Source organism: Habropoda laboriosa, unplaced genomic scaffold (genome assembly GCF_001263275.1).
Source record: "Habropoda laboriosa isolate 0110345459 unplaced genomic scaffold, ASM126327v1 scaffold207, whole genome shotgun sequence".
Taxonomy (NCBI): domain Eukaryota; kingdom Metazoa; phylum Arthropoda; class Insecta; order Hymenoptera; family Apidae; genus Habropoda; species Habropoda laboriosa.
In genome coordinates this window covers 553,657-579,370 of record NW_017100397.1, presented here as the reverse complement: position 1 = coordinate 579,370, position 25,714 = coordinate 553,657, and the positions used below count along the sequence as shown (strand labels likewise).

Here is a 25,714-nt window from a genome sequence, read left to right as displayed (position 1 = left end):
GAGAGAGGGAAAAATTTGAAGTTTTTTTAACCTAGTGTGGCTTTTTCTTTTTTCTTTGGTTCGAGGAAGGTGCTTTTCTTGCTTGCTCATTTGTGCATTGGCTTTAGTGACGGCGGGAGTTGTTACTCGAGCTTGGTGATGTTATTTTGATGCTTATGCTTGGGGGAGGATTTAGTGTGGTTTTGCTTAGTGCTTATTAAGTCTGGTGTGTTTGTTTGAGTATTTCACTGTGGTTTTTTTGTTTAAAGATTGTAGGAAGGGGGTCGGTAGTGCTTGGAAGTTGAATGAGGAGTTTTATGTTCTACATTTCTTTTGAAGATGATAGTGATTGTGTATTATAATTTGGAGGATCTAAGGGTGAATGTCAGTTTCACTGTTTCGTATTAGTAAAAGTCTGAAATTTAATCACTCTTACATATGTATGTAAAAAGAAAATTTAGCTATATTTGACGAAGATCAAATTATTTCTTGTTAATCTTACCAGATTTCCCCTGTAGAACGTGTAAATGAAATTAGACGCAATTTGAAGTTACATTTTTGGTCAATTCTTATCTTTAACTTCTTTTTTCTCTGCGTCAAGTAGATTTAATTATATACTTTCCTTTTTGAACTTCACACCTAGGAGATTTCTATGATTCTTCTTTCGAAGGGTATTCTACAGCTATTTTTTCATACTTATTCCCGTTGACGAAGGTTCAAAGAGGAGAAAGAGTTGAAAGACAGAGGGACACGTGCGACTCGCGTGCACCAGCGTGGAGCAGCTTTTTCCGATCAGACGTAAACATGAGTGTTTTGCCCGGACAGTTTGCGTTTCCGTTGTTTTTCGCGGAATATTCATCGAGCCTGTGATTCATCCGTCGAATTGTGTTTTGTGAACTTGTCCTTCGTCCAGTAAAACATTCTTCTCCGAAACCTGGCTTATTGTCTGTCCGACACTGTCAGAAAATTATGTAATCGTCCTTGGTATCCTGAAAGTCAGGAATTTAATCACTTGGACGTCGAATTTAATATTCGACTAAAATTCGTTAATTGGTGGTGAAGGTATTCTCTAGAAATAGGGGTTGAAAAAAAATATCACGAGAGTAAAGTGAAATTTTTCCAAGAAATATAAATAGAAAGAAAAAGTTCTTGAAAAGAGTTCACTTTAAATATAATATATTATTCCATAAGAATTTTCAAACGAAAATCACTCTAAACTTTAATTAAATATCATTCTTGGAAATAAAAAGATTCTAATAAAAAATCATTTATTAGACAAAATTTCAGTCAAAATCGGTAAATATTGAAGTGAACAGAGAAATGGTAGAATTCATTTTTAAATGTAATTTCTTATTTAATACTAATTTTCTTTTATATAATATCCATGGAAATGAATAAATGAACGAATAAAAAATTTCTGTTAAAATATCGTTGAAAACAGTACGATAAGATAGGAGATATACTCGATGGTAATGACGCCGAGCGTCGCAACGCACGCATAAACACGGCGTGCACACCGGGTGGCGCACTCGCGTCCGTCATATCTCGATCGCTGGATCGTCAGCTGATTTTCAGCAATGCAGCTTTCACTGCTAGCGACGCGCTCACGTCCCCGTATAATTATGTAAGGAAACACGCCTATTTATACCCGATAATCACGGTTCTTACGTAACGCGACCACGGCCCCGCGTCACATGCTCCCCTATCCATTTTGATTTTTTATATTTAGATTGCACTTGCTTTTATTTCTTTACGTCGCACCACCTATGTGTATATCTTGCCCCTCGAGATTAATCTTATTGTAATTAATCCTCTTCTCTGACGATAATACGATAAACAGGGTAGCTGAGACCATTAATTTGATGTTTCAAAGGGTGGTTTAACACGATGAACCACCGTTCCGTTTAAGTGTTTATGGGGAAGGATTGAGAAACGGGGTTTCAATGGGAAGAAAGAGTTAGTAGTTCTTGGAGGGTGAATTTTCAGTGAGATTTTCTTGTGTGAGGAATTGGTAACTTTGACTTTTTATAACTTTCCTTCTTTCGTTACTTATGTATTTGAATCACAAAAGTATGAGAAATTCGAAGAAATTTGAAGGAATCAGAAATCATCTGAATTTGCATCAGAAATTAGAAGAAATTAGAGGGAATCCTCGAGTCAATTTTAAATCATTCGATTTCCTTGTGGATAATTAAGTTTTACCATCAAACATGTTATACACCAATCTACTATCTACTGTGAATTTTTTATCAATTTTGAATGAATATTGCAGGTATTAGTAGATTAAAGTAATAAAAATTGATCAAATGTTTCTCTAATTTGCTTACTTCTTCCTGCGAAGAAGTGGTTCCGAACTGTCATATCCTACTACATTCCGTAAATAAATTTCCCAAAGTCTGACGACGAATCATTCGACTCTTAATATTGAAACAAAGTTGAAAGTTTACATTAAAATAAGTAATTACAGAAAAATATCTATAGTGTGGAATTTTCTCACTTTAATCTTCTTTTGCACATATTTTGCTCGAGCGTCGAGTCGAAGAATATTCATCATCGTTTAATGAAAATTCCGCTTTCGAAATCTGTCGTGTTTTATCTGGGCGATTCTTTCAGGCTGACCTAATTGTCACGTTTCAGAAATTCGAATCGAATTACAGAATTCATAAGTCTCCTTCAACCAGCTATTTTTCAAAGCACGCTAATTGTTAAACGCTCGATGGGGCAAGTTTTCGAATTGGACAGAAGTTTCTTGCGAACACTCCGACGCGACAATTGTAGCCCACTTAGCCGGTGAAATGTCGCGTGGATATAGCCAGAGAAGGTTCGTTGTCCGCGTGCTCGTCTCCAGCAAACTTAGAACAGTCATTAGTGCGGCGAACGCGATATTTACTCTGGGTGGTAAAGCGGCTGCGATACGTACGAAGCGTGCATTACGTGAAGATTGCTACTCACATGAGCCAGCCCTCCTTTTACCCTCAAGCACTGTGATCCAGTCGAAAGGTGGTAATCGTTCTTTGAATTAGCCGCCCCTGATATTATTTGTTTTCGAAATCTTTGATCTATAACCCTTTGTCGCTGATTGAATGAGCACTAGTTCACTCTTTTGATCCATATATTTGACCATTCAACTTCTTAAACGTTACGGTTCATCATTGAAAATGTAGTCCACAGTGGCACAAATTGTTCACCACAATTTCACAATGTTTCACTTGGACAAAAGTATCTTAATAATTTCTGTAATTTAAAGTAAGAAACCTTCCGGTTTGGTTGTTCTAGTGTTAAGACTAGGGCTGTAAAACTTCGAATAGTCGAACTATTCGAATAATTTGAATAATTTTGAATAGGAATTCTCTATTCGAATAATTGGAGTATACGAAGTGTTTTTTTTCGAATGCTTCGAATGTTCGAATTATGCGGACAGTTTAACTATTCTACATTCGAATCCACCGAATATTCGAATTTTCGTAACAGACCCAGTTGACACACGATGTCACACGATCACTGTTAAAGGGTTAAACAAGCAATTTAAGGGGACTCGTCACCCTTTCACTTGGTAAATTCAACCTTTAAACCAGGCAAAAAAAAAAAAAGAGGAGAAAAAGAAAAGATAAAGCTAAGAACCTTCTGACAACAACCCCTTTCCCTAGTCAAAGGGTTGTCCTCTTTCCGGTTTACAAGTAGCATAGGTCTCCGGCAATCCGTCTTATCTCGCTTAAATATCGAACGCTCGGTTGCAAGAGGCAGTCCTCTCTGCTGGTATCAGGAATCGCGAATATACGAGCCAGAGAGTCCATGCATAACGCGTCTCTTCTCCTATCATCTACGGTGGAAAAAAGAAGACGAGCAAGAGGGATGGGGAGGGGAATAGAGAGAGAGAGAGTTCGTGTCAGTGTCTATCTTACGAGGAGTTTGGCTATCGATCGCAACGACGGCCGCGTGCTCTGTTCACCACCTTCTTTCTGCTGCTCGTCTTTTTCCTCTTGAGTCGATTCTTCTCGCCCTCTGCACGGTTACAAGCCACGCGGACCGGCGACAACATCGCTTCCTTTCTTACTGCGGACCTTCACCCCCTCTACTCTGTAAATCCTCCTACTGTGTTCTACTGTTTTCTGAGCTGGTTTCGCCGACTTTTTTCGAGTGTGTTTCTATGTATCGTTTAACTCTTTGATGGCCTGTTAAAGGGATTCAGGGGATTGGCGGTAATTCTTGGGGAAAATTGGTTCTTAATTGAATTGTCCTTCGTTCAATTTGGGATTCGTAGTAATTTTAAGATTCCGTTCTTATCCAATTCTTTTTGGGTAGAAAATAATTCGATATAGCGTAGGTAATCTTTAGAGAGCTTCAGATATTTTAAATGAGGAAATATGGTTAAAGGGTTGTTAAAGGGTTTTGCCCTAAATTTGTGATATACAAATGTACACAAATTTCAAGATTATAGTGTTATCCAATTTTCTGGCAGGAAGCAACTCGATATAATAAAAGTACTCTTTAGAGATATTTTGTGTGAAGAAATATGGTAAATTTCAAAATTATATTGTTACCCAATCGTTTAATTAGAAAATAATTGAACGCAATGAAAGTACTCTTCACCGGGTTTTAAGGATTTTCAGTGAGTTAAATCAAGCACTTCTTAACCCTTTAATAGCAGATTATACGCAGTGTATATGCATATGATAATTTTCCTGTTGTTCTTCTTTCAATAAATAAAGTTTCTGGAGCACGCAACGATACACTGTTCCAGATACACTAAACTGTTAAGGGGTTTAATCAGGTGCTACAGGGGTTGTCGAGGAATTTGGTTTATGTTATGGGGTGCGAATGGTTTCAGGGGGGTTTGCTGGGGTTTATGAAGGATCTCCAGGGCTTTTGAGGTTATAGGCGGTGGTAAGGAGGGTGAGTTTCTTTCGTTCGTTCTTAGGTTGAAGTTGGAGATTATTGATGTAAAGAGGGTGGTTTTGTAGGCTTTGAGAGTAGGAAGTTAGACTTCAGATTGAAACGTTTCCGAAGAAAGTTTGAAGTCGTTCCGTAGGGTGTTCCTGCAATTCTCGTGATCCTTAGAAACACCCTGATAACATACATTCCCCCTTTTTATATGTATATATTATATTTTATGAACGAGAGTAATCATTATCTTCTTTTCACACTTGGTATCGCTGAAAGAAACGAAATTTACAGTTTCGTTTTCTTTTTGTATAAAAACAAATTCTAGAAAACTTTGAATTATCCAGGAATTCATTTTTCTTCTTTTTTCTTTTTTTTTTCTTCTTTTTACTATTATTGGCTGGATTGGACGGACAGTGCATCGAAAGAAAGATTTAGAGACGAATTTCCGCGAAAGCTCGAGTGGAGCGATCCACCACTGTACAGTCCCGCGACGCGGCTCTATTTTTAGCGCTTCCAAAAATCAGTTCCATTGTTTTTTCGCGGGTTTATTGACGCGGAAAGCGGCGGCGGCGGCTAGGACAGGAAGCTCCGCGGGGAATTGGAACGTGGCAAGAATCAATTTTGTCCGGGCTTCTTCGTCGAGTTCCGCGCAATTTGCCAATCGTCCCGCGGGACAACCCTTGTTAGCTACCCTGTCGCAGTCGGAATTCCGTCGAGCAACGACAACTTTAAATTTAACGCTTTTTGTTTTGCTAAAATGGACCTTCGATATTCAGCGTTTGAAAGTTCTTTTTGGGGGGGGGGAGCAGATTAGAAGAGATTATTCCTTGTAATTTTATTTTTCTTATTCTTCCTTTGCAATTAACGTATGTTAGAATGGAAGTGAATTTTACATTGTTCTACCTCTAGAAATTTGATTGGAAACCAACGGATATTGCCCTGTACTTTCGAAAAAAGGAAGCTACAAAAATAAATCCTGGAACAAAATGAAACATTCAAATCTTAACCGCAAAGGGGTGAATTCTACATTCACCAGGCTGAAAAATTCCATCGAGAACCGATCGATACTATCCTCTATTTTTCCTGAAGACAAAAAGGGCAGCAACGATGCAATTAAAAAATTCTTTAAAAAAAAATCAATCAAACCTTAGCTACAACACTCCAAACTCTTCCAAACTCCATGAAAAATCAATCAATATCACCGTTCATCCTTTTACAAAAGAAAACGAAAGGAAAAAAATTCATATTTAGCCACACCCAAAATTTCCATGAAAAAAAAAAAAGAAAACCAATCAATACCACTTTCCAACACGTCTCCTCAAAACCGCAGCAGAAAAAAGGCCGAAATCCCTTCTAAAAAAAAAAGAAGAAAAATCGAAAATTGCACAGTAGCACGATAGAGCCCGTACGACGCCAGGCGTCGAGTAGTGGCGTCTTCTCCTCCCACCGTTCAAGGGGAATATCCCAAAGGGAGCAGCGTTGGAGGGGAAACACGTCGTTGATGAAGAGTGGAGGGTGGAGGGGTGCAGAAGGAGGAGAAGTAACGGTAGGAGGAGAAGTTGCGTCGGTTCGAGGGCAAATCTAGTAAGCTAGGACAGAGGCTATTAATAACTGTTTGGGGTGCCGTACCTGGCCGCCGCGCGGCGCGTCTAGATACGCGCGTCTCGACGACCGGCGTCTCAGTGTCGTCGCGACGACCGACGTCGTACCCGTCCGGCGTCGACGGTCCTCCTTGATTGTTTCTATTCAACGTATCTCTCGCGTACACGATTTATCCTCGTTTCTTTTACCTCGTTTTCATCACGTCGTCGTGGAATTCTTATAATTAATCAACGTTTAATCAGTCCTTTACATCATCGATATAGTAATTGATTCGTTGATAACGATTCTTGTCGGAGACGTTCTTTCTTTTTTTTGGAAAATATTTTGGAAGATCTGGGGTTGGATTTTAGTGGTACGAAGGGGTACAAGTGGATCGTCGAGTGAAGAAGAGAGGTTTTGGCAGGCCACCAGAGTGGATCAGTGCGCCGTTCGAGCGATCGACTGTGCGTTTGGAGAGATCGTCGCAGTGATAGAGGCGCGTCGGTGATCGGACGTGGACCTTTTAGAGTTCGAGCGTCAGCTGATCATCGTCTTTTCATCGCTGGAAAACCGTGTCTTATCGTACAGTTATTGCGTCTTCGGAGGAACCCGTGTTATTTTCTGATAGGGATAATCTTCGTCGATTTGAAAATTGTTAGAAGGTGGGGTTGGAAAGACGGGAGATCTTTTTTTGGCAAGTAAGTAGAATTGGTTGATCCGGGGATTTTTTGGATTTTCCAAGGATTAACGGGGATATTCAATCGTGGTTTGGTAGATGGTGTAATTATATAACGATGTAATTGGTTAGGCAATCTCGAAATTGTGATTTGGAATATCAATTAGAGAGGAATATTTTGATTTCTCCTTTGGTTTTTAAGTTTGCGATCTTTTTGATTTTCGTCGGTTGACGTGGACAAAGATGGTTGAAAGAAGGTATTCTACGTCGAGGCGTCGCGATAAACAAGCGCAGCCGCGCAGAATCCGCGTCGATTTATTACCGACAACTACGCACCAAAACTCGCCTTGCAAATAGAAGTGTTCCCGCGACACGTGCACTCGCCATGGATCCTATTCATTCTTCAGAGATCTGTTTTTTTATACTTTTCGTTATCTAGAAATTTGAATGTTAATTGATGCTCTTTTAACACACACTCTTTTTTTTATTCTCAGTTCTTCTTTCTTGGACAGAGCATTTCTAAAGCCTAAGCATTATCTAAAATAGCATAATAATTCTTTTAGAAATTGTGAAAGAAACTATATAGTGTATGTCAAGGAACACCCTGGACTGTTTTCAAATATTTTTTACATTTCCTTTTAAATGAAATTCAAGTGAAATTATTGAGGATATTAATGCTACTGTTATGTTTAAAATAGTACATGTAAGATGTCTGAAAGAATATTACAGATTTCTCAGGGACATTCAGTAGCAGATTCTTCTATACTTTTTAATACAAATTGTGAATCGAGGATCTCCACCAATCACCCCTTAATTACCACAGTAACGCGTCCATTAATTTTGAAACTAGCTATGTAATGAATTTCATAGAACGTTTTATTTCTCAGAAATATTCCACTGTAAAATCATTAATTTTCCATATGTTTCTATCTAACTTACCATCAAATACTTGATCAACAGAAATTCTTCATTTACCATTTCTTAATTGCTACATTAATGTACTCGTTAATTCTAAAACAAACTAAAGAACATTCCAGAGTTCACAGTACTATTCAACCACAGAGTGATTAATCTTTCACATACATTCTACCGATCCTCATCAACCATCTTTAACCATTACGTGTTTGAATGAGCACTGACACTCACTCACACTTTTAATTCTTCAAATTTTAAATTAACCTGCATACAAAAATTATAAATAAGTAAACTCAGTGAAATTTTTTATTTTAAATATTAACTGCTAAATGAAAATGAAAAGAGTTAAATTACTAGAAAGGTTCTGGACTTCCAGGAAAATGTTCCACAATCAAATCGTTGAATTTTCGCGTTTATTTTGGCGAAATTTGGTCGTTCGGTTCATCAACCCTCGAAGAAACCCGGGCGAATCGCATGACGACGTCCCCTTCGCCCGCGTCCTTGTCCTCCCCTGATCTTTTCCGCGATGACGACGCTCACAGCGTCACCATGCGCCTCCTTAATGCCTTTGATTTTCGTTCGCGTCCGAAAATAACGCGGTGTGTCGTATAGATAGACGCGGGAGCGCGCGAGCACAAGAACCGCGGTGACAAAGCGAGCTCTCTACGCGAAAATCTTCCTCTCTCTGCTCTTCTGGCGAGCACTTGACTTTTCTTTAACAATTTCCCTCGACATCCGATATTTTTCGGAGTAACTGTATGTATGTTAAAATCAGCTATTTATTGTGTTAACAAGAGTTTCGCTAGAGCGTTGAAACGAAATGAGAAAGTCACATGAGAATATTTGATACTGTAATCTTTGTAGATTTTTGCGTCTAGTGAGAATTCCATCTCCAAAAACTGTGACAGAACATGTTAATATTGTATTCAATTAATCGTCGAATTTTATAGCTCATGAGAATCTCTTCTACATGAATACTTTAATTCACCATTACGTTGGTTCACTAACATCGAGATTGCAAATCAATTACGCAAAATGAAATCGTGGGTAAGTTTCGCGGGGCTAGAATCCACGATCGAATTTCCTCGTTCGAACGTCACTGATCGCTGAAAAGATCAGTCAGAAAAAGCATCGTCGTGATGATCATCGACGAAACCGTGTGGTCCGTTTTCCCGCAGCAGAAACCCATCAGCGTGTGGAATATCGAAGTTTCTTCCGCCAGACGTCTCACCGAAGAAGCCAGTAAATCCTCGAGACACCAGACAACCAAGGAGAAACCCTTTACTACCTCTCTCCGGTCGCTCGAGCAAGCTAACGAGAGTTAACCAGGAAGAAACTTAACCTTCCTCACATATATAGGATACGATATAAGAATAACAACCGGAAAGAAAACGTAAGAATAATAATTCTCTTCCAGAAAGAGAGGGAGAACGAGAGATAAAAGGAAAAAGACAAAGAGAAAGTGGAGATAAGTAGAGTTGTTAAGAGGATTTAAAATTGACCTTTCGAGGTCTTGATCAATTTTTGGTATCAGTGGAAACAGAAGGGAGGAGAAGAGAGGTGGAGGAGAGGTGGTGCAGATGAGGCCACGATCAATCTGCGACAGGGTGGCGGAGGAGTATTGCGAACCTGACGGTTGTTACTGCGAAAATCGGTGCTTCTGACAGCCGGACGGCAGGAGGGACAGACAGACGGTAGTGTGCCACAGCAGCCGCAGTGCTTGCGAATACTCGATGGTTCGTGTCGTTTGACGCTTGTTCATACAGGCCAGCCTCGTGTTTCAACCCTAACCTACTTCAACCACCTTTCGCTCCTTATCTTGTCCCTCAGGTTTCGTCCATTTTGGTAGATTTGGTTCTCGTGCTTTGTTGCTCAATCAACACCTTTCTGTAGGTTACTTTATCTTCAATTATAGTACGAGCCAAATATATTCACCTGTCAAGGTCATTTCTCCTCGGTCGGTGTGAAAAAAGGGTGGAGGATTAATGACCATGACTGGCCAATATATTTGGTCTCTACTATAGCTTTAAGCGTTACCCGGGCTTCTTATATCTAGAATATCAGCACCTGTGAAAATGTGAAACGATCGAGGGAATTAAATCGGGGGGATAGTTGGGTTTCTAGGTTTTGTGGTTTTTTTATATTTTTTGCAGCATCTTGCAAAGTAACCATGCATAATTTGGTCCAGATGGATCAAAGGATTTAAGAATTAATGGGGAAGACATTCTATTTTGTATACATATACAGATTAACAGTCGAGTCTCCTGATTTGAGGTTGTAAGAAGGTTTTGGGTGATGGTTATGATTAAGGTTGTTGAGAAGTGTGCATTATTGTATCACAGTTCATTGATGATTGGAGCTGTTGAAATGTATGAATGATACAAGTGTTTGTTCTGTATGTTTCTCAATTCACGGTTGTATCTTCTTCTTCTTTAGGTTGAACTAGGTCATAACCATTGATGATGAACATGATTCAATAACATGCTTTGTATAGGTGTTCCTACATAAAGAATTGAACTTATCAAGTCTATATGTATTTATCTATAGGGTGTCGTTTTTCCATCGTCAGTTTAACAAAACAATTTCATGCTGGACAATGATGTATTGGTATTTTTACTCGTGATTTTTGAAACTTCAGACCCTCGTTCTTCATTCTGAAATTTCATCCTCATACTTTTCCTCGCATTTTTCTTCTGAGAACACTTCAATCATGGATCATTAACATATCCTCCATCCAACCATCTATACTCTTTGCATTTAGATACCATTGGATGAGACTGCACGTACGTCATATTGTTCCATCGACAAATATTCCATCTAACAGGCAAGCTTTTCATCTCGACAGAGAAATCACAGAAAAATTCATCCCTGTAGAATGATGTTTACATCCCCTTGGAGCGTGAATCGCTGGATTTCCCTCACAAAGGATCGTGCAAATGTCGTCGATCTCTCGTACCAATAATCGATCTTCGCCCCTTTTTCTCGCCGTTCTGTGAACCGGAAACGGAGATTCGACCGTGTCTCCATTCCGGAATTGTTCCACGTTACGATAAGAGACCGATTTCCCCCGGATGTCCGCGACTTTTTTGTCTCCTCTGTCCTCTGTTGGAAGAAAAATTCGATTCCTGTAATTCCTCGAGTATTTTAACTGAAAATTTCATGGCAGATTTTGGTTAAAGTAATTTCAAATTGAGAATTCAATTATAGAGAAATGTGCGTGTCTTTTACGAAAGGTTGCATGGTGAATCGAATTGAAATTTGCATGAAAGCTAAACTAGAAACTTGCACAATCCATGCACGATCATATATATAAGTAACAAATTGAAAATAAATTGTACACATTCGAGAACGAGAGGGTATTATTTTGTATGTTAAATTATATTTAATCAATTCTTTACAATATAATAATACTTATTCCCCATCAATTTTTAAAAGCAGAAAGAAATTAATACAATCCAAGTTACAATACTTTTTAGAAGAATTTCGATGAAATTCAATTTTTCGACACTTTAATCTTCACCTTTTTTCAAAATTGCCGCCAAGTACACATTCAAATTCACCGTTCTCCCGAGCTTGTAACGAGTCTTAAAGAACAGCTTAGCATTCGAAAGTTACGCGTCTGGATACATATGAAATGAACAACCAGCATTTTTCCTCAATGCGTATTTGTACGAATTCGATTTTCGATCGTGTGGGTTCGTTTCGACGACGCGATACACGGCTCTTTTCGCGCGGAACTCTGGTAGAGTAAACATCGGTGGTCGCGTGTGTTCCAGAGGGAGTTTAGTGAGGTAGAGTGGGGGGAGTTAGTTGATGTTATCCCGCGTTCTCGAATGGCGAAAAGTGTGTGTGCCGTGTAACGTGTCTCTAATCAGTTTGTGATCGCTTGTGCCTGCAGGATGAGTTCCATCCATTCATTGAGGCCCTCCTACCATTCGTGAAGTCTTTCTCGTACACGTGGTTCAACCTACAAGCCGCCAAGAGGCGTTACTACAAGAAGCACGAGAAACGGATGAGTCTCGAAGAGGAAAGGCAGTGCAAGGAGGAGCTCCAGGTGAGTTATTTACACTTTTCTACATGATTTTGCTAATAACGATTAAGTTAAATCGATTGATATAGCGATGAGCGTGAATTGAACTCGGTGGAAGTGTTTGAAACGAGATTAATAGGTTATTGACAGGTTAGGTAGAATGGAATTTCAGGTATGCAAGCTGCACGTGAACTTTCTGACGTCATTTTAGCCAATATGGCTGACAACATGTTTGTCGTATAGGATTTTATACGCAGGGTTTTATACGTGTTGATTTGAACAAGAAGTTAGTTAAAAATAAGTCTTATGATTGGAAGTGGGGATTAGATTGTAACATTATGACGTTTATGTGTTACTATTTTATTGATACAAGTATATTTATCTTTTTAACCCCTAAAAACGATCATAAGACAAAAGGTTAACAATAATAATCGAAACGTCAGCTTAGAATAATCAAACTACATCACGGAATACGACTCTAAAATCGTAAACCATGCAATTTAGAGGGTGTCAAGTGAAGAACATGTTTAAACACGCTACTTTTCGACGCTAACGAAAATTCGACCGTTTAAGCTATCCAGCAGTCGTCGAAATAGCATGTGTAGAGGTGCACGCGAGAAGAAGGGATAACGAATCGATACACGAGACGTTGCACGAAATCGTGTTGTACTTGTGTGTGTATGTGTTTGTGTGCGGTTGTTCGCTAATTTCATGGTTAAGAATAAAAATAATGAGGTTTCGGCCTATTTCTGGCGCAGTAGCGTCCTCGTGACGCGCGCTATCGCTCACAGCCTCAAAGCCAGTAGCTCTCAATCGTCCTGCGGGAGCATGTATTTATTAATAGAACAATTTGCGCGGAACCGGGGGCCATTAACGAGGCCCATGTGACTCTTGCTACGTCCCTTACTCTGTTAATCTTTCAAAATTCCCCTTGGGAAGTCGAATTCTTATACAGGGCGACCCATTATAATCGTTTCACTCGATTACCTCCCGAACTATTCGTTATTCGAAAAAAAGTTTCGAATAAAACTTACTTTGCTTAGAGTGACACATATTATGACGGACACACATATTCTCCGCACGGAATAATCTGTTTTTTTAAGTAAATCCTCTTTGTTTAGTTCGTTTCCGACATAGAATTGTGGAAATTTTTATTATTGGTGATTTTTCAAATTGTTTCGTTTCCTTCGAATTACAGGTGCGGAATAATTTTGAAAAATTTAGAATTTGAATATTAACGATTTTTCGAATATACGAATAGAGCTGTTCTAATTTCTACGTAAATGTTTCACAATCTCTTTGACACTGTTCCATGAAGAAAACAAGTCGAATGTTTGCCCGAGGTTGAAATTCTTAGAAGTCCAATTGTTTTTAATTTTATAAGGCTAACACGCGAGCCAGTTCAATGTCCTCGAAAATTGTATTTCCAAGAATCACCTCGTGGAACATTAGTGTATAGGCAAACATCTCTCAATTCGCGTAGAACGTATACAGGCATGTAATTATAAACAAGACGGCCTGTTCTCCAGTCAGTTCACTGAATCGTCGCTATCATCGACAAGCTGTCAGAACTTCACATTTCTTCCAAAAAATACAAAATTACTAAATCAAACAAGAAACATCTTCGCAATTCAATTTCATTTCGAATTAAAAAAAAAAAAAAGCACGAAATTGCTAAATCAAAGAGGAACATTCTCACAATTAAATTTCATTCCAAATTTCCTGAAATGAGAGGTAATCAAGACGACCGTAAGTAGCGACAGCAAATCCTCACAAAAGCGCCAGGGACGTTTTCCACCGATTTGCGTCCCTTTTCACCGGACATCGGTCATCCGGACCTCCGTTGAGACAGATAGACAGCACTTTTTTCCACGTAGAGAGGAAAAAATCGTCGTTGGCCGACAATTTTCTCTAAAGTCCATGATCCATCGATATGCTCCTGCTCCTTTCACCGTTCTGCCTGTCCGTCCTTCTCGTCCCTGCTAAATACCGTTGCATCGCGAAATTAAAATATTGATCGAACGGCGTCGCGAGTGGAGAATACGAATTGCGGTGGATAGGCGAGAGAGAGAGAGAGAGGGTGGGAGAGAAAGCTTGGCGAAGAGAGAAGAAGAAGAGGAGGAGGAGGAGGCAGCCACCACGGGGAAGAGAAAAAAGGAGGAAAAAGGGAAAAGATTGCGGTCCAGGCCGAAAATTCGAATGTCAATGACTCGTCGAACCGAGCCGACGCGCCAACCTCGCTCGATACCTACACAAGGTTCACCAACTCTCCTTCTCTGCTCTTTGCACGCGTTTCTTCTTTCGCCTTTTGCCGCTCTTAATTGAACTTCCGTTAGGCAGACGTCGAATCTGAAGTCCATCACACCCGGGGGATGTTTCTTTTTTGGGTTCTTCTCGGAGTTTGATCTAGTGTGTATCTTTTGAGTGACTATTTCGTGAAATGAGTACGTGTGCGTAGTGGGGACAGCAAGAATGATCAACGTACTGAGAAAGGTTACTGTAAGCATATATAGGAGAATGACATAGGGTGGACGCTGATATTCTCCTTTGTTTTTCGTTTGTTGTTGAGATCGTATCGTGGAGTGTAGTCGTGCTTTCCTCGAGTCTAAATAAAGAATAATTTTATAAATAAGATATATCACATTCTTTAATTTATTGCCTATATCCAACAGGTTTTCAAATTGTACTAGGTGAGGCAGTAGAATGTGAAGATTTTCAATCCTTTGCCTTCTTAATTGCTACATATGCTAGCTTCAACTAATGCAGCGTTGAATCGAAGAAAAAAAGTCAAGATATTATATACAGTGGAGGACAAATGTATTCATAGACCCTATAAAATGGAATAACTTTTTTAAAAACTAAAAAAGACGAGCTTTTTGAGAAGTTAGAAAGTTTAGTTTACTAGATGTGTAGAGAATTTTTTTGAAAAAAACTGCAATTAGTCGTTTTTACAACTTTTTTGTCTGAGCTCGTGATGAAAATTTAAAAAATACCTTTTGCAGATCTATGTCAGTTAGACACGCTAAAAATTTCATCCATTTTATAGGGTATGTTGGATTATAAGGAGAAATGAGTATGTGTCTGTGTAATAGTAACGGCAAAAATAATCAACATACTGAGACAGATTAATGTAAATATATATATATATAGAAATAACATAGTAACCATCTGTTTAGTATGGGTGACGCAGATACGTTTTTTTTCCTCTGCGTCTTGCCGATGTTTTGTTTGATTGATTGCATAGCGATGTGCCTTCCTCGCGTATCAAAATAAAGAAGATTCATAATTAAAATAATATCTTTTAATTTATAACCATAATTCTAACAGGGTATATGAATACTTTTGCCCCCCACTGTACTTAGATACGTACAATTTGCATTTGGCAATCGTCAGACTTGAACTGAAGTAAGAGCTAAAATTTAGAGCTAAAGTTAAAACTAACTAACTTCCTTTGTCACAAGGGAGACACATCTTAACCACAATCTGCGCTACGAGTGTGACTCGTCACTATGATGCAAAGGGTTAAAGAGGGTTAAATTGAAATGATACCCTTGTTAACCCCTTCACTTGTGATTTTTATACACTTGGTAAATTACTGTAAATTGCACCTGACTTTTCCATCGCGATATTTCGTCACAATATTCTCGAGGGGAAGTGCGTCGTGCAACCCTTCCGCTATCAGAAACCCAATTTTTGACTTTTTAAGAAGAAATATAAAAAATTCTTCGCATCATTTTTATTTTCTACTTAAAGATTCTTCCGTTAGAATTTTCCAAGTCGCGGAAGGGGATAGAGAAGGGAACTTTGACAGAATATCGTAGATCCAAGCGGTACAAATTTTCCCGTATTCCTCAACGTAGAGGGAAGGGGGTGGCGCGTGGAAGTTTTTAAAAACGAAAGTGTCTTGGTGCCCGTTGGCGCGCGGGTCGCGTTGAATTTTACATGAAGTACATTTAATCTGCGCCGCACGAAGCCCTGCAGGCTCTGTCGAGCCCTCTCCCATTATATGGACAGGCTTTATGAAATTGCGAGCGTGAGCGGAGGTGGCCACTGCTGCTGGCCATAATCGACGGTACCGTTTGTAAATCCTGTCGTTGCTTTTCCGCTTTTCTATTAACTCTCGTGTCCGATAACCCTTCTCACCCTTGCGAAGTTAGCGTAGAATTGTGTTTCGATGAACATATCGGTGACATATTTTGGTCGAAGTTTAGAAAAACTTCGGGGGAGTTCACTTAACGCCGGACGGCACCTAATATCGGACATTAGTTATATCTGCAACAATTGAAACGCTACCGAGCTGTTATTCTGCGTACCTCCTCGAGGAGTAAAGATAAGTTTTCTACGCGTTTCAGTCGCGTTGGCACAGGTAGAGAGATTTATTTAAGAAAAACTCCCCCTACTCGGAAATACTCTCGAACCCCGTTAGAGAGGGAAAATACCAAACAAAAATCGATCTTTTGAAAATCTCTGGCCCTGTTAAGAAAGGAGAACCGTATCCGCGCATCTTCCGCGAAAGAAAAAAGAGAGAGGGAATCGATTGGAAGCCGGGTTATCGACGATGACACGCGTCGACCTGAAATTTTTCGAGCCGCTTTCACGCCGCTCGACACGCCGGCCACGTACGCAGATGCTTTCCAGAAAGAGCCGGGAAAAAAAGGCGATACACATTTCATGGCGTTCGCGGATAAAGAGCGACGCGGCTCGTTGACATGCGACGAGCGAGTCGCGCGGAAAAATTGGAATGGACGTTTCGAGAGAAGAGAACACCAGACCTCCCTCTCTCTCTCCCTCTTCTCTTTTCTAATCGCGATCTTTGAAAGCGGACCGATTCGAACAGGAACACGTTACCACTCGAGCTGGTGACACTTTCTCTAGCCCTACATACTGCACGTATGTACTTTGCATGCCTCGCGGATTTCAGTTGTCGAACAGCTGGTTTTCACTGTGAACATTTTTCTCGATTATTGTTACCACTGCTACTTTTTCTTTTTAGTTAATGATTTGTGTCGCATTAGTTTCAAAGTTATTAGCGGCAGCTTGAAAAATGTACGTACGACACTCAAATATTCAAATTACAGTGGACTCCCTCTTATCCAGTAGTTTCCGCAGAAATAGATTGTGATTTTTCTGTAGTAGTAACGGACTTCGACATGAGACACATCGAACTGATCGTCAGCCATATCAAAGCTCATTATTCATTTCTTTATATAAATAATTGTTCAATTTTTTACACATTTATACATTTTTAAATTATATTAACGATATACACTACCGGCCAAATGTTTGGAAACACTGTGCATTAAAGGTTATAGAAAAATTTTCAGAATAAAGTTAGCAATTTTAAGAATATTTTAACCAACTTTTCCTCGTTCAAATCAAGGTAAAACACTATCGATCTCCGCAACATCAGTTTCTGTAAAAAATTAGCAGCGGATTCAATTTTACCGTAAATTAGCAGGTGATTCGATACTTTTGGCCGGTAGTGTAGTACATTATATTTAGATTTTCTGTGTAATAATAATAATAATATTAGTGTAATATTTTTCGTTAATAATTCAGAAACGAAGCTTCGAACTACATTTTGGAAAAGGAAAAAGTACAACCCCCCATTTCCGGGTGTTCGAGGAGTTACGGGACACCGTGTATATGTATTTTTTATGGTATTTACTACCTACAAGTGATATCGTCGGACTGACCGACTAAGGGCCGGTTAAGAGGGAGTCTACTGTTTATCACAGGGGTAATTTGACAAGACATTAGTAACAATGGTAAATTCTTAAAAACTTTTCACGATCGTTTGCAACTTTGTTAATTGAGTATTATTTGTGATATTGTTAATATATACGTCACACAATATTTTATAATATCAAAATAAGTGTTCCGGAAATTGCAAGTTTTTCGGAATTTCCAAATGGAGTTTCTCGAATTTTCTGGAATTTGTTTTATTGCAAGTTTTCCAATAGGATTAGAAATAGGGTCAGAATCTTTTTCCCTAAAAGGTCGAAAACTTTCCTTCGGTATATTGTTAATTTAAGAATATCAATACTTGTATTTAATCCCAGCAATATCTGAAATTTGATTCTTCACATTGTGCTAGTTTGTTGATTAACTCGATTTCATTTAAGAACTTTTCCGCCTTCCAGGTTACCTTTAACAAGGGTTCGGGAAAAACGACGGACTTCTAGGAAGAATTCTGTTGAATGTGATTGAATTTTATAGGTTAGAGAAATAGCGGATTACAAATTACACTTGTTCATTTTATCTGAAAGGTTTTAAGACTACAAATTGCTTTTTCTTTTAAACATTGGATTAGAAATGTCCTTATTCTTGAGTTGTATGCTACAGTTTAGACTACAAAGTGGCTCTTTTCTATTTTATGCGATACTTTAGACTATAAATTATGCCAAGAGATAGGCTACGGACTACAAATCCGCCTCTTTCCTATCTGTGCGACACTACGGACTACAAAGTATCCCCTTCTATATTTATGCACCGTAGATTAGAGTGCACTCAAACTTGGACTGTCACGAATCTTTTTCTTTCGAGGAATTCCTCTTTCCTATTCACGTGTTGTTTCTCGTAAAACAAACTTTAATTAATTATCAATTACTTCACAGCCCCCTTGATACCCTCATTCAAACAATACATTGAAATTTTCACTCTTTGCCAATTTTTAAATGCACGCCTGAATTCTACAATAAATAATACATCCAATTAGAAAACTTAGAAAATTATCGATCAATTGATTCTTAGAATAAAGACACCTAAGAATCTTCCAAATACTCACTTTAATCCTTTCGCGATCCAGTAGTTATGTGGTAGAACACATGTGTCCCGCTTGGGTACTCGAACAAAAATTGATCTTAAGATAAACAACAAATTCTTAAATAAAAATTCATTCACGAAAGGGTTAAACAGTTCACCTATCCAACGAGCCTGTAAACAACCTGTAATCAAGGTTCATTGATATGCGATTAACCCCTTCATCAAAAGGCCGCATTCCCCAATCAAGATCGCCCTCGAAAGGCATCCCCAAATCAACACACGAGCGTGCAACCCCCTCACTCCCCCCCAAAAAATAAAATATAAAAACGTTGACCAAAACCCTCCTCCATAGCAAAAAGAAGAAAGAGAGAACGTTAAAGGAGTAGAGAAGGGTTATTCGAAGCACAGAAAATGCGGCTAAAAAAAAGTGGCAGAGCAGGGTTCGAGTCGGTCGTTTTCTCTTAATTTCGAGACAAGCCGCAGGACGCTATCGACTACTCGAATCCTCCCCCTGATGCCAGACAGAGACAGAGACCAATCTCCAACCCTCTAGGAAAGAAATGAGGAGACAAAACGTAGAAGAGAAACACGAACAGAGAGAGAGAGAGAGAGAGAGAGAGAGAAATAGAAGTGAAACGAGGAGTGAAGACGGAGGATCCCTGACCAAAACGAGACAGATACAGGAGCACCGTGTATCAGGGTGAGAAGAGGGGGGTGAAACGCGGCACCAACACCCGCAAGAAGTATCCTGGTACCCTGGTGTACACGCTACGAGTACCAGCTTTTCGGGTAGCCTCAGAGAGATAGAGAGAGAGGGGGAGATTAAGGTGGGTAGAAAGAGAGAGATGGAGGGGGTGAGAAAGGGTTGAGGGCATGAGTCTGTGTATGTATGTAGGTATATATAGAGGGTGTGCAGTGGAGAGAGCGTAGACATGTAGCGCATACGCCGTCGCGACGGAGGCTGCGGCTACGCGGCGCCTACCAACCACCATCTATAATCTCTATGCGGATATCGATTTTCCAGCCTGTATTTCCTAAATTTATGCAAACTAGCGGCCCTCCCTCCCTCCACGTCTGCCCTTCGGCCCAACCGGCGTGTTCCGTGTCCTATATCGGTCTCTGGTGGTACCCACCTATAAACCCTCTTTGTTCCTCTCTGCGTTGGATACACCTATATTATACAGTCGGTGACAAAAGTTGCACGTACACGCTCGTTTAATTTGCCGCATCCATGTTGTCGGAATAGTAAGTAAGTAAGAATGCACTTTGAGGAAGGAACACGAAGGAGTTGTTCGATTTTTGTGGAGTAGTAGTGAGATTGAGGATTTGATGTGTTAAGGGATTAGCAATCGAACGAAAATTTTAGTTGAAGGGATATCTGAGATTGGTAGAGTGAGTTTTAAAAAAATTGGTTGAGAATGTTGGGAAAGAAAATTTTTTAGAATAGTATATGTGAATGGTAGAAATCTAGTTAAAGAGAAGTGTGATATGAGGTCCGTGATTTCTAATGGAGGAACTATGAGGAACTTGGGTAGTAAAAGATTTCCAAAATCTGTCAAGTACATGTAGACTTATCTACGGACTATCTCTACTTAACGAATTTTCCTATCGAATACTTACTACTACGGTTCGTGCATAGATTTGTAGACATCGGTTCTAGTATTTTTGCTTAGCTATCGGTGTACCACGATTTTTCATTCACCCTCTATATCTAAATATATAAATCCACGAAAACCCTTTGACATCTAGCCTATCTAACCCTTTGATATCTAAACAACAAAGAGCGCAAGCACTGAATTACGATACATCGTCAATGATGATACAACTGCGTAAAGTATCTAAACCAGAAATTTTGAAAAAATGCAAAGATCCATGCGGAAAGAAAATGAATATTTTTGTTAAAGTTTGCAAACTTTTGTCTCCGACTGTAAACGTATCTCTGTCCTCGCTTGGCTTAGACGTTTTCGACAGTTTTGAATAGTCGTTGCTCTCACTCTCTCTCATGATAAACGTGTATATTCGTTGGCCAGGTTAGGCGTTGTTGCTAGGTATGTGTGTCGGCCCCATTCATCTAACGAGCTCAACCGGGCTATCGCATCACGATGCACCTCGCACCTCCTCGTCACGAGGAGTGTTGGTGTATTCCAGTTTACGTTGGAGGGGATGGAAGGTTGGATACATGGGTGACAGTATAGCATGGTAGAGGAGGGGGTTGGGTAGGTTGGTGTTTTGGTAGGCTTGTTAATGTTGGATTATGTTTCCGGGGGTTAGAGTGTGAGGGTTATTAATTATCGACGGCTATTTGGGAGGGATTACGCGCGGTTCTTTGGATGGCTTGGCATTTTTTTCGATTTTTCGAGGTGGCAGAGCAAGAGGGGGCGGGGAGAGCTAATGAGGTCGATGCACGGCGGGAGGTGGTTGAGAATGGGTGAATAAATAAATGTGAGGGTGTAGGATGGAGTTTTGTGTTTCTAGGTTGATGGTTCTTGAGGATGAAGATTTTTTTTCTTTTTATAAAATGTTTTGAATTCTTGATTATAGGCATAGTTAATCCTCTTGAATAATATACATTCTTGATAAAATTACTTAAGGGGGTATTCTAAAAAATCGATTTTCTTTATTTGCTGAAAGTTTAGATTTTCGAAATTATGTTTGCGAAAGGATTTGCCAAAATTTGTAAAACTAACAAAGTTATAAGTATTTAAAGAACACTGCACACAGCATGCAGCGAGCAATATCCATTGACGTACAACTAGCTTTTAGTGAGAAAATTTTGGAAGCAATTACACCGATCTAGGAAGATTCATCTCCAGACAAATTATGGAAGAGGTAATTAGAAGCGGAAACACAAAATAATAACGAATCGTTAAATTCGTTGATTTGAATTTTCGCTCCAAAACATATACGTTCAGGACTAGCAGCCGTCAAAATCACCACGTTTTTAACCGTTAGTTTATTCAACGAGGGATTTTCATCTATTCTGTGTGTTTTTTTTTTTTTTTTGTGTATTGGGAATGACTGTTGGCCAGTAAGTAGAGGTATACAGAGCAGAGGTCGACAGAAGCTGCCAAGAAGGTTAGGGTTGCTCGTATGGAAGAAAAATCAGTTAAGCAGGACTTTTTTGAATAAGAAGAAGGTCCACTGTATTGGTCGAAAGTACAACAATTTTCATTTAACTGGTATGAGAAACTTTGAGCGCGGTTTTCTCGAAACCGTACTTTTCGAAATGGCTGACACGATATCTCATGTTCTAGCTGACTGATTGTCTCCAAATTTCGCATTCATGTTCAGCAGATGTGCCGTGATTGCAGGAACCAGAAAAGCAGAAAATTCTATTTTTCCTAAGTTTAGAGCTCACAAACAAGGAAAAACAATGGAAAAAATCGATATTCAAACTTCAATGTGCCTCCATTTTTTTAAATTGTCAATATTTTTCTTTTATCCTGGTTCACACCATAGCCACATTCATTCTAATTAGGAATCTTTTTGGTTTTTTCGTTTCGAGTAAATAGAATGGGCAGAATCATGTCAGCCAGTAGGACATTTTTGTTTTAAAAGAACCGTATTGAATAACTTACAATTCAGTCAATTTTTATTATTTTCACTTCAAAAAAATTGCGAATATCCTTAACACACGAATAAATATGTGTGCGAAAAATCTATACTAAAAAGTCTTATGGTTTCTCTGTAAGAAAATCTCAAAAAGGAACTAAAGAATGACTCTCTAGATTAAAAGATCCCCTGTTACGGATCTCGATATGGCGGTCACTGGACGCCTGATTATAATGCAGCTTTTTTGGGTCAAGCCACCAAAGGAATTTACCGGGGTTCGGGACTTAGGTAGCGCACGGGAACTTTTTAAAAATGAAGCACGAGAAGGAATTTACTATTAGAAGACTATGACTTTATTCAGTGTGTGGGGGTGATGGTGTGTGTTCGGAAGTTCGAATGAATTTGCTCGTGTCGCTAAAAAAAAACTGTTTTACTTCAGTTCGTACAATTTTCCTATCGGTGTAAGATTCGTGTAGGTGTTTGGCTATGGGTGCGGTTTGTGAGGTGATGGAGAGAAGAATTGTGGGTATGTTTTATGTTATAAATTGTCCTAGGATTCCTGTAAATGGATTGTCGGGACAGATGTTAAATAACAACAATATTTACAATTTTTCGCCCATGTGGTGACCGGCTGTTCAGAAATCCTAAGTTAAGAATATCGTTTTATAGGGTTGCACTCGGGTACGAAACTTTCGCCGGTTTCCTTTATTGCTCTAGAAGGTCTGCCTGGTACCCGAGCGATGTCTGTTACGCATATGATACCCCTTGCTGAATTTAAGGGTCGATTCTTTTATTTAAGAAGTAATTCGTTAATAAATAATTTTCGGATATGGGTTCATATGAACTGTTTTCATCTGTGTTTTACCAATTTGGTACCAATGTGATTGATGAAAATGGACTTTAATTATGAAATAGGTATATAGAGTGCGTAGTTAACTCTTTCATTAGCTATAAGAAATATTTGCAGTACTCTAACAAAGCTTCTCTACCAATCTTAGACGTCCATTCAACTGCAGTTCGTTCAGTTGGTAATACGTTAAATCAAAAATCCCCTTAAAAAAAGGAAAGATCACCAATCACCTAAGGAAGAGGTACAATCACCCTTTCCATAACTCGCACACCATTCCCCTGATCACGCTTTGCAAAAGAAACAGACTCGAGCGTGCTCGTTCCACCCCTTGGGGCGTTCGAGCGAGCAGAGTTCAATAGCGCGTGAGACTTTTTTCGCGGAGGCCACCACCCTGGCCGGAAGCTGGATGCTGCTGAAGATAAACGATCGTGTGGCAGAAGACGAACCCTTGGCCAGGACAGCCGTGACGGCAGGCATATCGTTGAGACGCGAAATAATCCGCTTCCGCGTTTCTCCCCTCCTTCCACCACATTACTGTGCGTTCTACTTGCGCGTTTTATTGCCTAGAAGGCGCGTGCACACGTACACACATATGTGGGGAGAGAACCCTTTCGCGCGAATATTCCTGAAGGAGAAACGCTTGCACACAGTCAGACGCCGGAAACAATGGCAATAAAATTTTCAGAACGGCCTTTTGCTCCTCTCTGATATCACCCACCTCCTTCCATTCTCGATCGTTCCATGCGTTTTTTATACGTGTGCTGCTGCAACGATCGGGGATGGGGACTTTATGGCCGCGAATCTGCACGCGTATCGCGCCACTTCCGGTTTCGACGATAGAAATTGGTTGGTCAGGGAGCTCTCGTATTTTACTTCGAGATCAGAGGATTTTGTTTCGTTTGTATATACAAGGGTTTTAGTGTTTCTTTTGTGTTTGTTTTTTTTTTTTAGAATTTGGTTTAATTATGGAGTAGAGGTTTTTTCTATAGTTTATAGAAAGGTCAGATGAGTGAATAAGCAATTTTTTTTAGTAAACTTAGAGAGGATCGGAAGGATATTTTTGGTTTCTGGGAAATTTGATATAATTATGAATTCGATGTTTTCTTTCTATAGTTCCTAGAAGGGTGTTAAGACTTTTTTTTCAACGAATAAACAATCAAATTTTTTTAGAGACCATTGGAAGTATTATTTTCAGTAGTTTCAAGAGCAAGAAAATTCTACCTTAATGTGATAATTCATGTAGTAGAGTATACACGTCGTTTTTTTTTTTTCTCGAAGTAAGTAATTTTCTGGTAATTTGGAGAACAGCTAGGAGATCCTTAAAAGTCGCGGCGCGAGCCAGCAATCTGATTTGGCGAATTGATTGTTGGGTACACGGGGCGCAAGCGGATTAAGGACTGAAGGGTTGCAAAGAACTGCGAAATTCATCGTGGCTCGATAAGTCGATTGGATTCGTTAGGCCCCCCACTTTGGCCCAATTCCGTCGGTTTTACTTTTAAACGGGGTTTAATCGATATCTTCTGTGTTTCTTCAAATCCATCTACCTGCACTTTATATACAAGACTCTCCCACGAAAATTTAGTAATATTTTTTAAATTACGTATTGCCAAATTTCAAGTGTCAAAATGAACAAACATATTTTTTCTTTACACTGGAAAATCTTCACTTTTGGTACTTACATCATTTACCATTTCAACTCCCTCAATTGTCCATCCATTTAACCTTCCATAAAAAGAGTCGTTTACCCTATTTTAAGAATTTTCAGAGTGCCACTTTCCCATGTGCTTTCTTATATCAAGGAGTGCTACGTATGTATTTCTACAAAGTTCTTCATATTATTGCCACGAACGTCCATTAAATTAGAGTACAATCGGTGGAACATCGTTGGCCGTTTCCATTGTCGCGATAACGATAAATAAAGAGCGTAAAGGAGCAAAAGAAGCATAGGATAGCGTTTCACCCTCTAAATAAATCTGTCCGTGGCGGATTCCCATTCAACGACGGAGAGAAAACCCGCGAAAATAAAAGGGGTGGATTGAAGCAACCCCCTAAGGAGAGCGACGCCGGTGTCTGAGAGACGAATGAATTATATGCTCGGCCGGAGGACTATCGTCTCGCGGCCACGACCAACTCTCTCTCGTTCTCTTTCTTTTTCTCTTTCTCTGCAGATTAGAAAAGAGAGTCGCGAGTGTTCCCCTTATATGCATACACATATGCATATCTCCACACGGAATCGTCCTGGAGAAAATTATTTTTCCAATGGAGAAATGATTCTTCCGTTTGACGCCATTGGAGACACGTCTGCTGTTGCAAAGAGTGGAATTTTTCTTGGAGATTGGGTGATTCTATTTGATCTTTCGCTTAGAGGACAGCTGGGATTTTTTTCTTGAAAGAATTTTGCATCCTTTTTTGGTAGAAAGAATGTTCGATTGTTGGAATTAATTTTTCGACGACTTCGATAAAGTTCTTAAATAATTTGGTT

The 25,714-nt window shown here is 39.4% G+C and overlaps 1 protein-coding gene across 8 annotated transcripts in view; it reads left to right on the top strand.

The window, feature by feature from the left end:
• Window positions 1–25,714, top strand: part of LOC108575260 (nuclear factor 1 X-type) — an 87,769-nt gene that overhangs the window by 472 nt on the left and 61,583 nt on the right. For 5 of the 8 annotated variants that reach the window (XM_017938012.1, XM_017938010.1, XM_017938004.1 and 2 more), the window contains exon 2: window positions 11,934–12,089. In XM_017938012.1, coding sequence (XP_017793501.1) covers window positions 11,934–12,089 — 156 coding nt within the window. Of the gene's footprint in view, window positions 1–6,949; window positions 7,143–9,213; window positions 9,772–11,933; window positions 12,090–25,714 lie in introns of those variants that run through there. The other 3 variants (XM_017938009.1, XM_017938007.1, XM_017938011.1) reach the window with 3 other exon arrangements.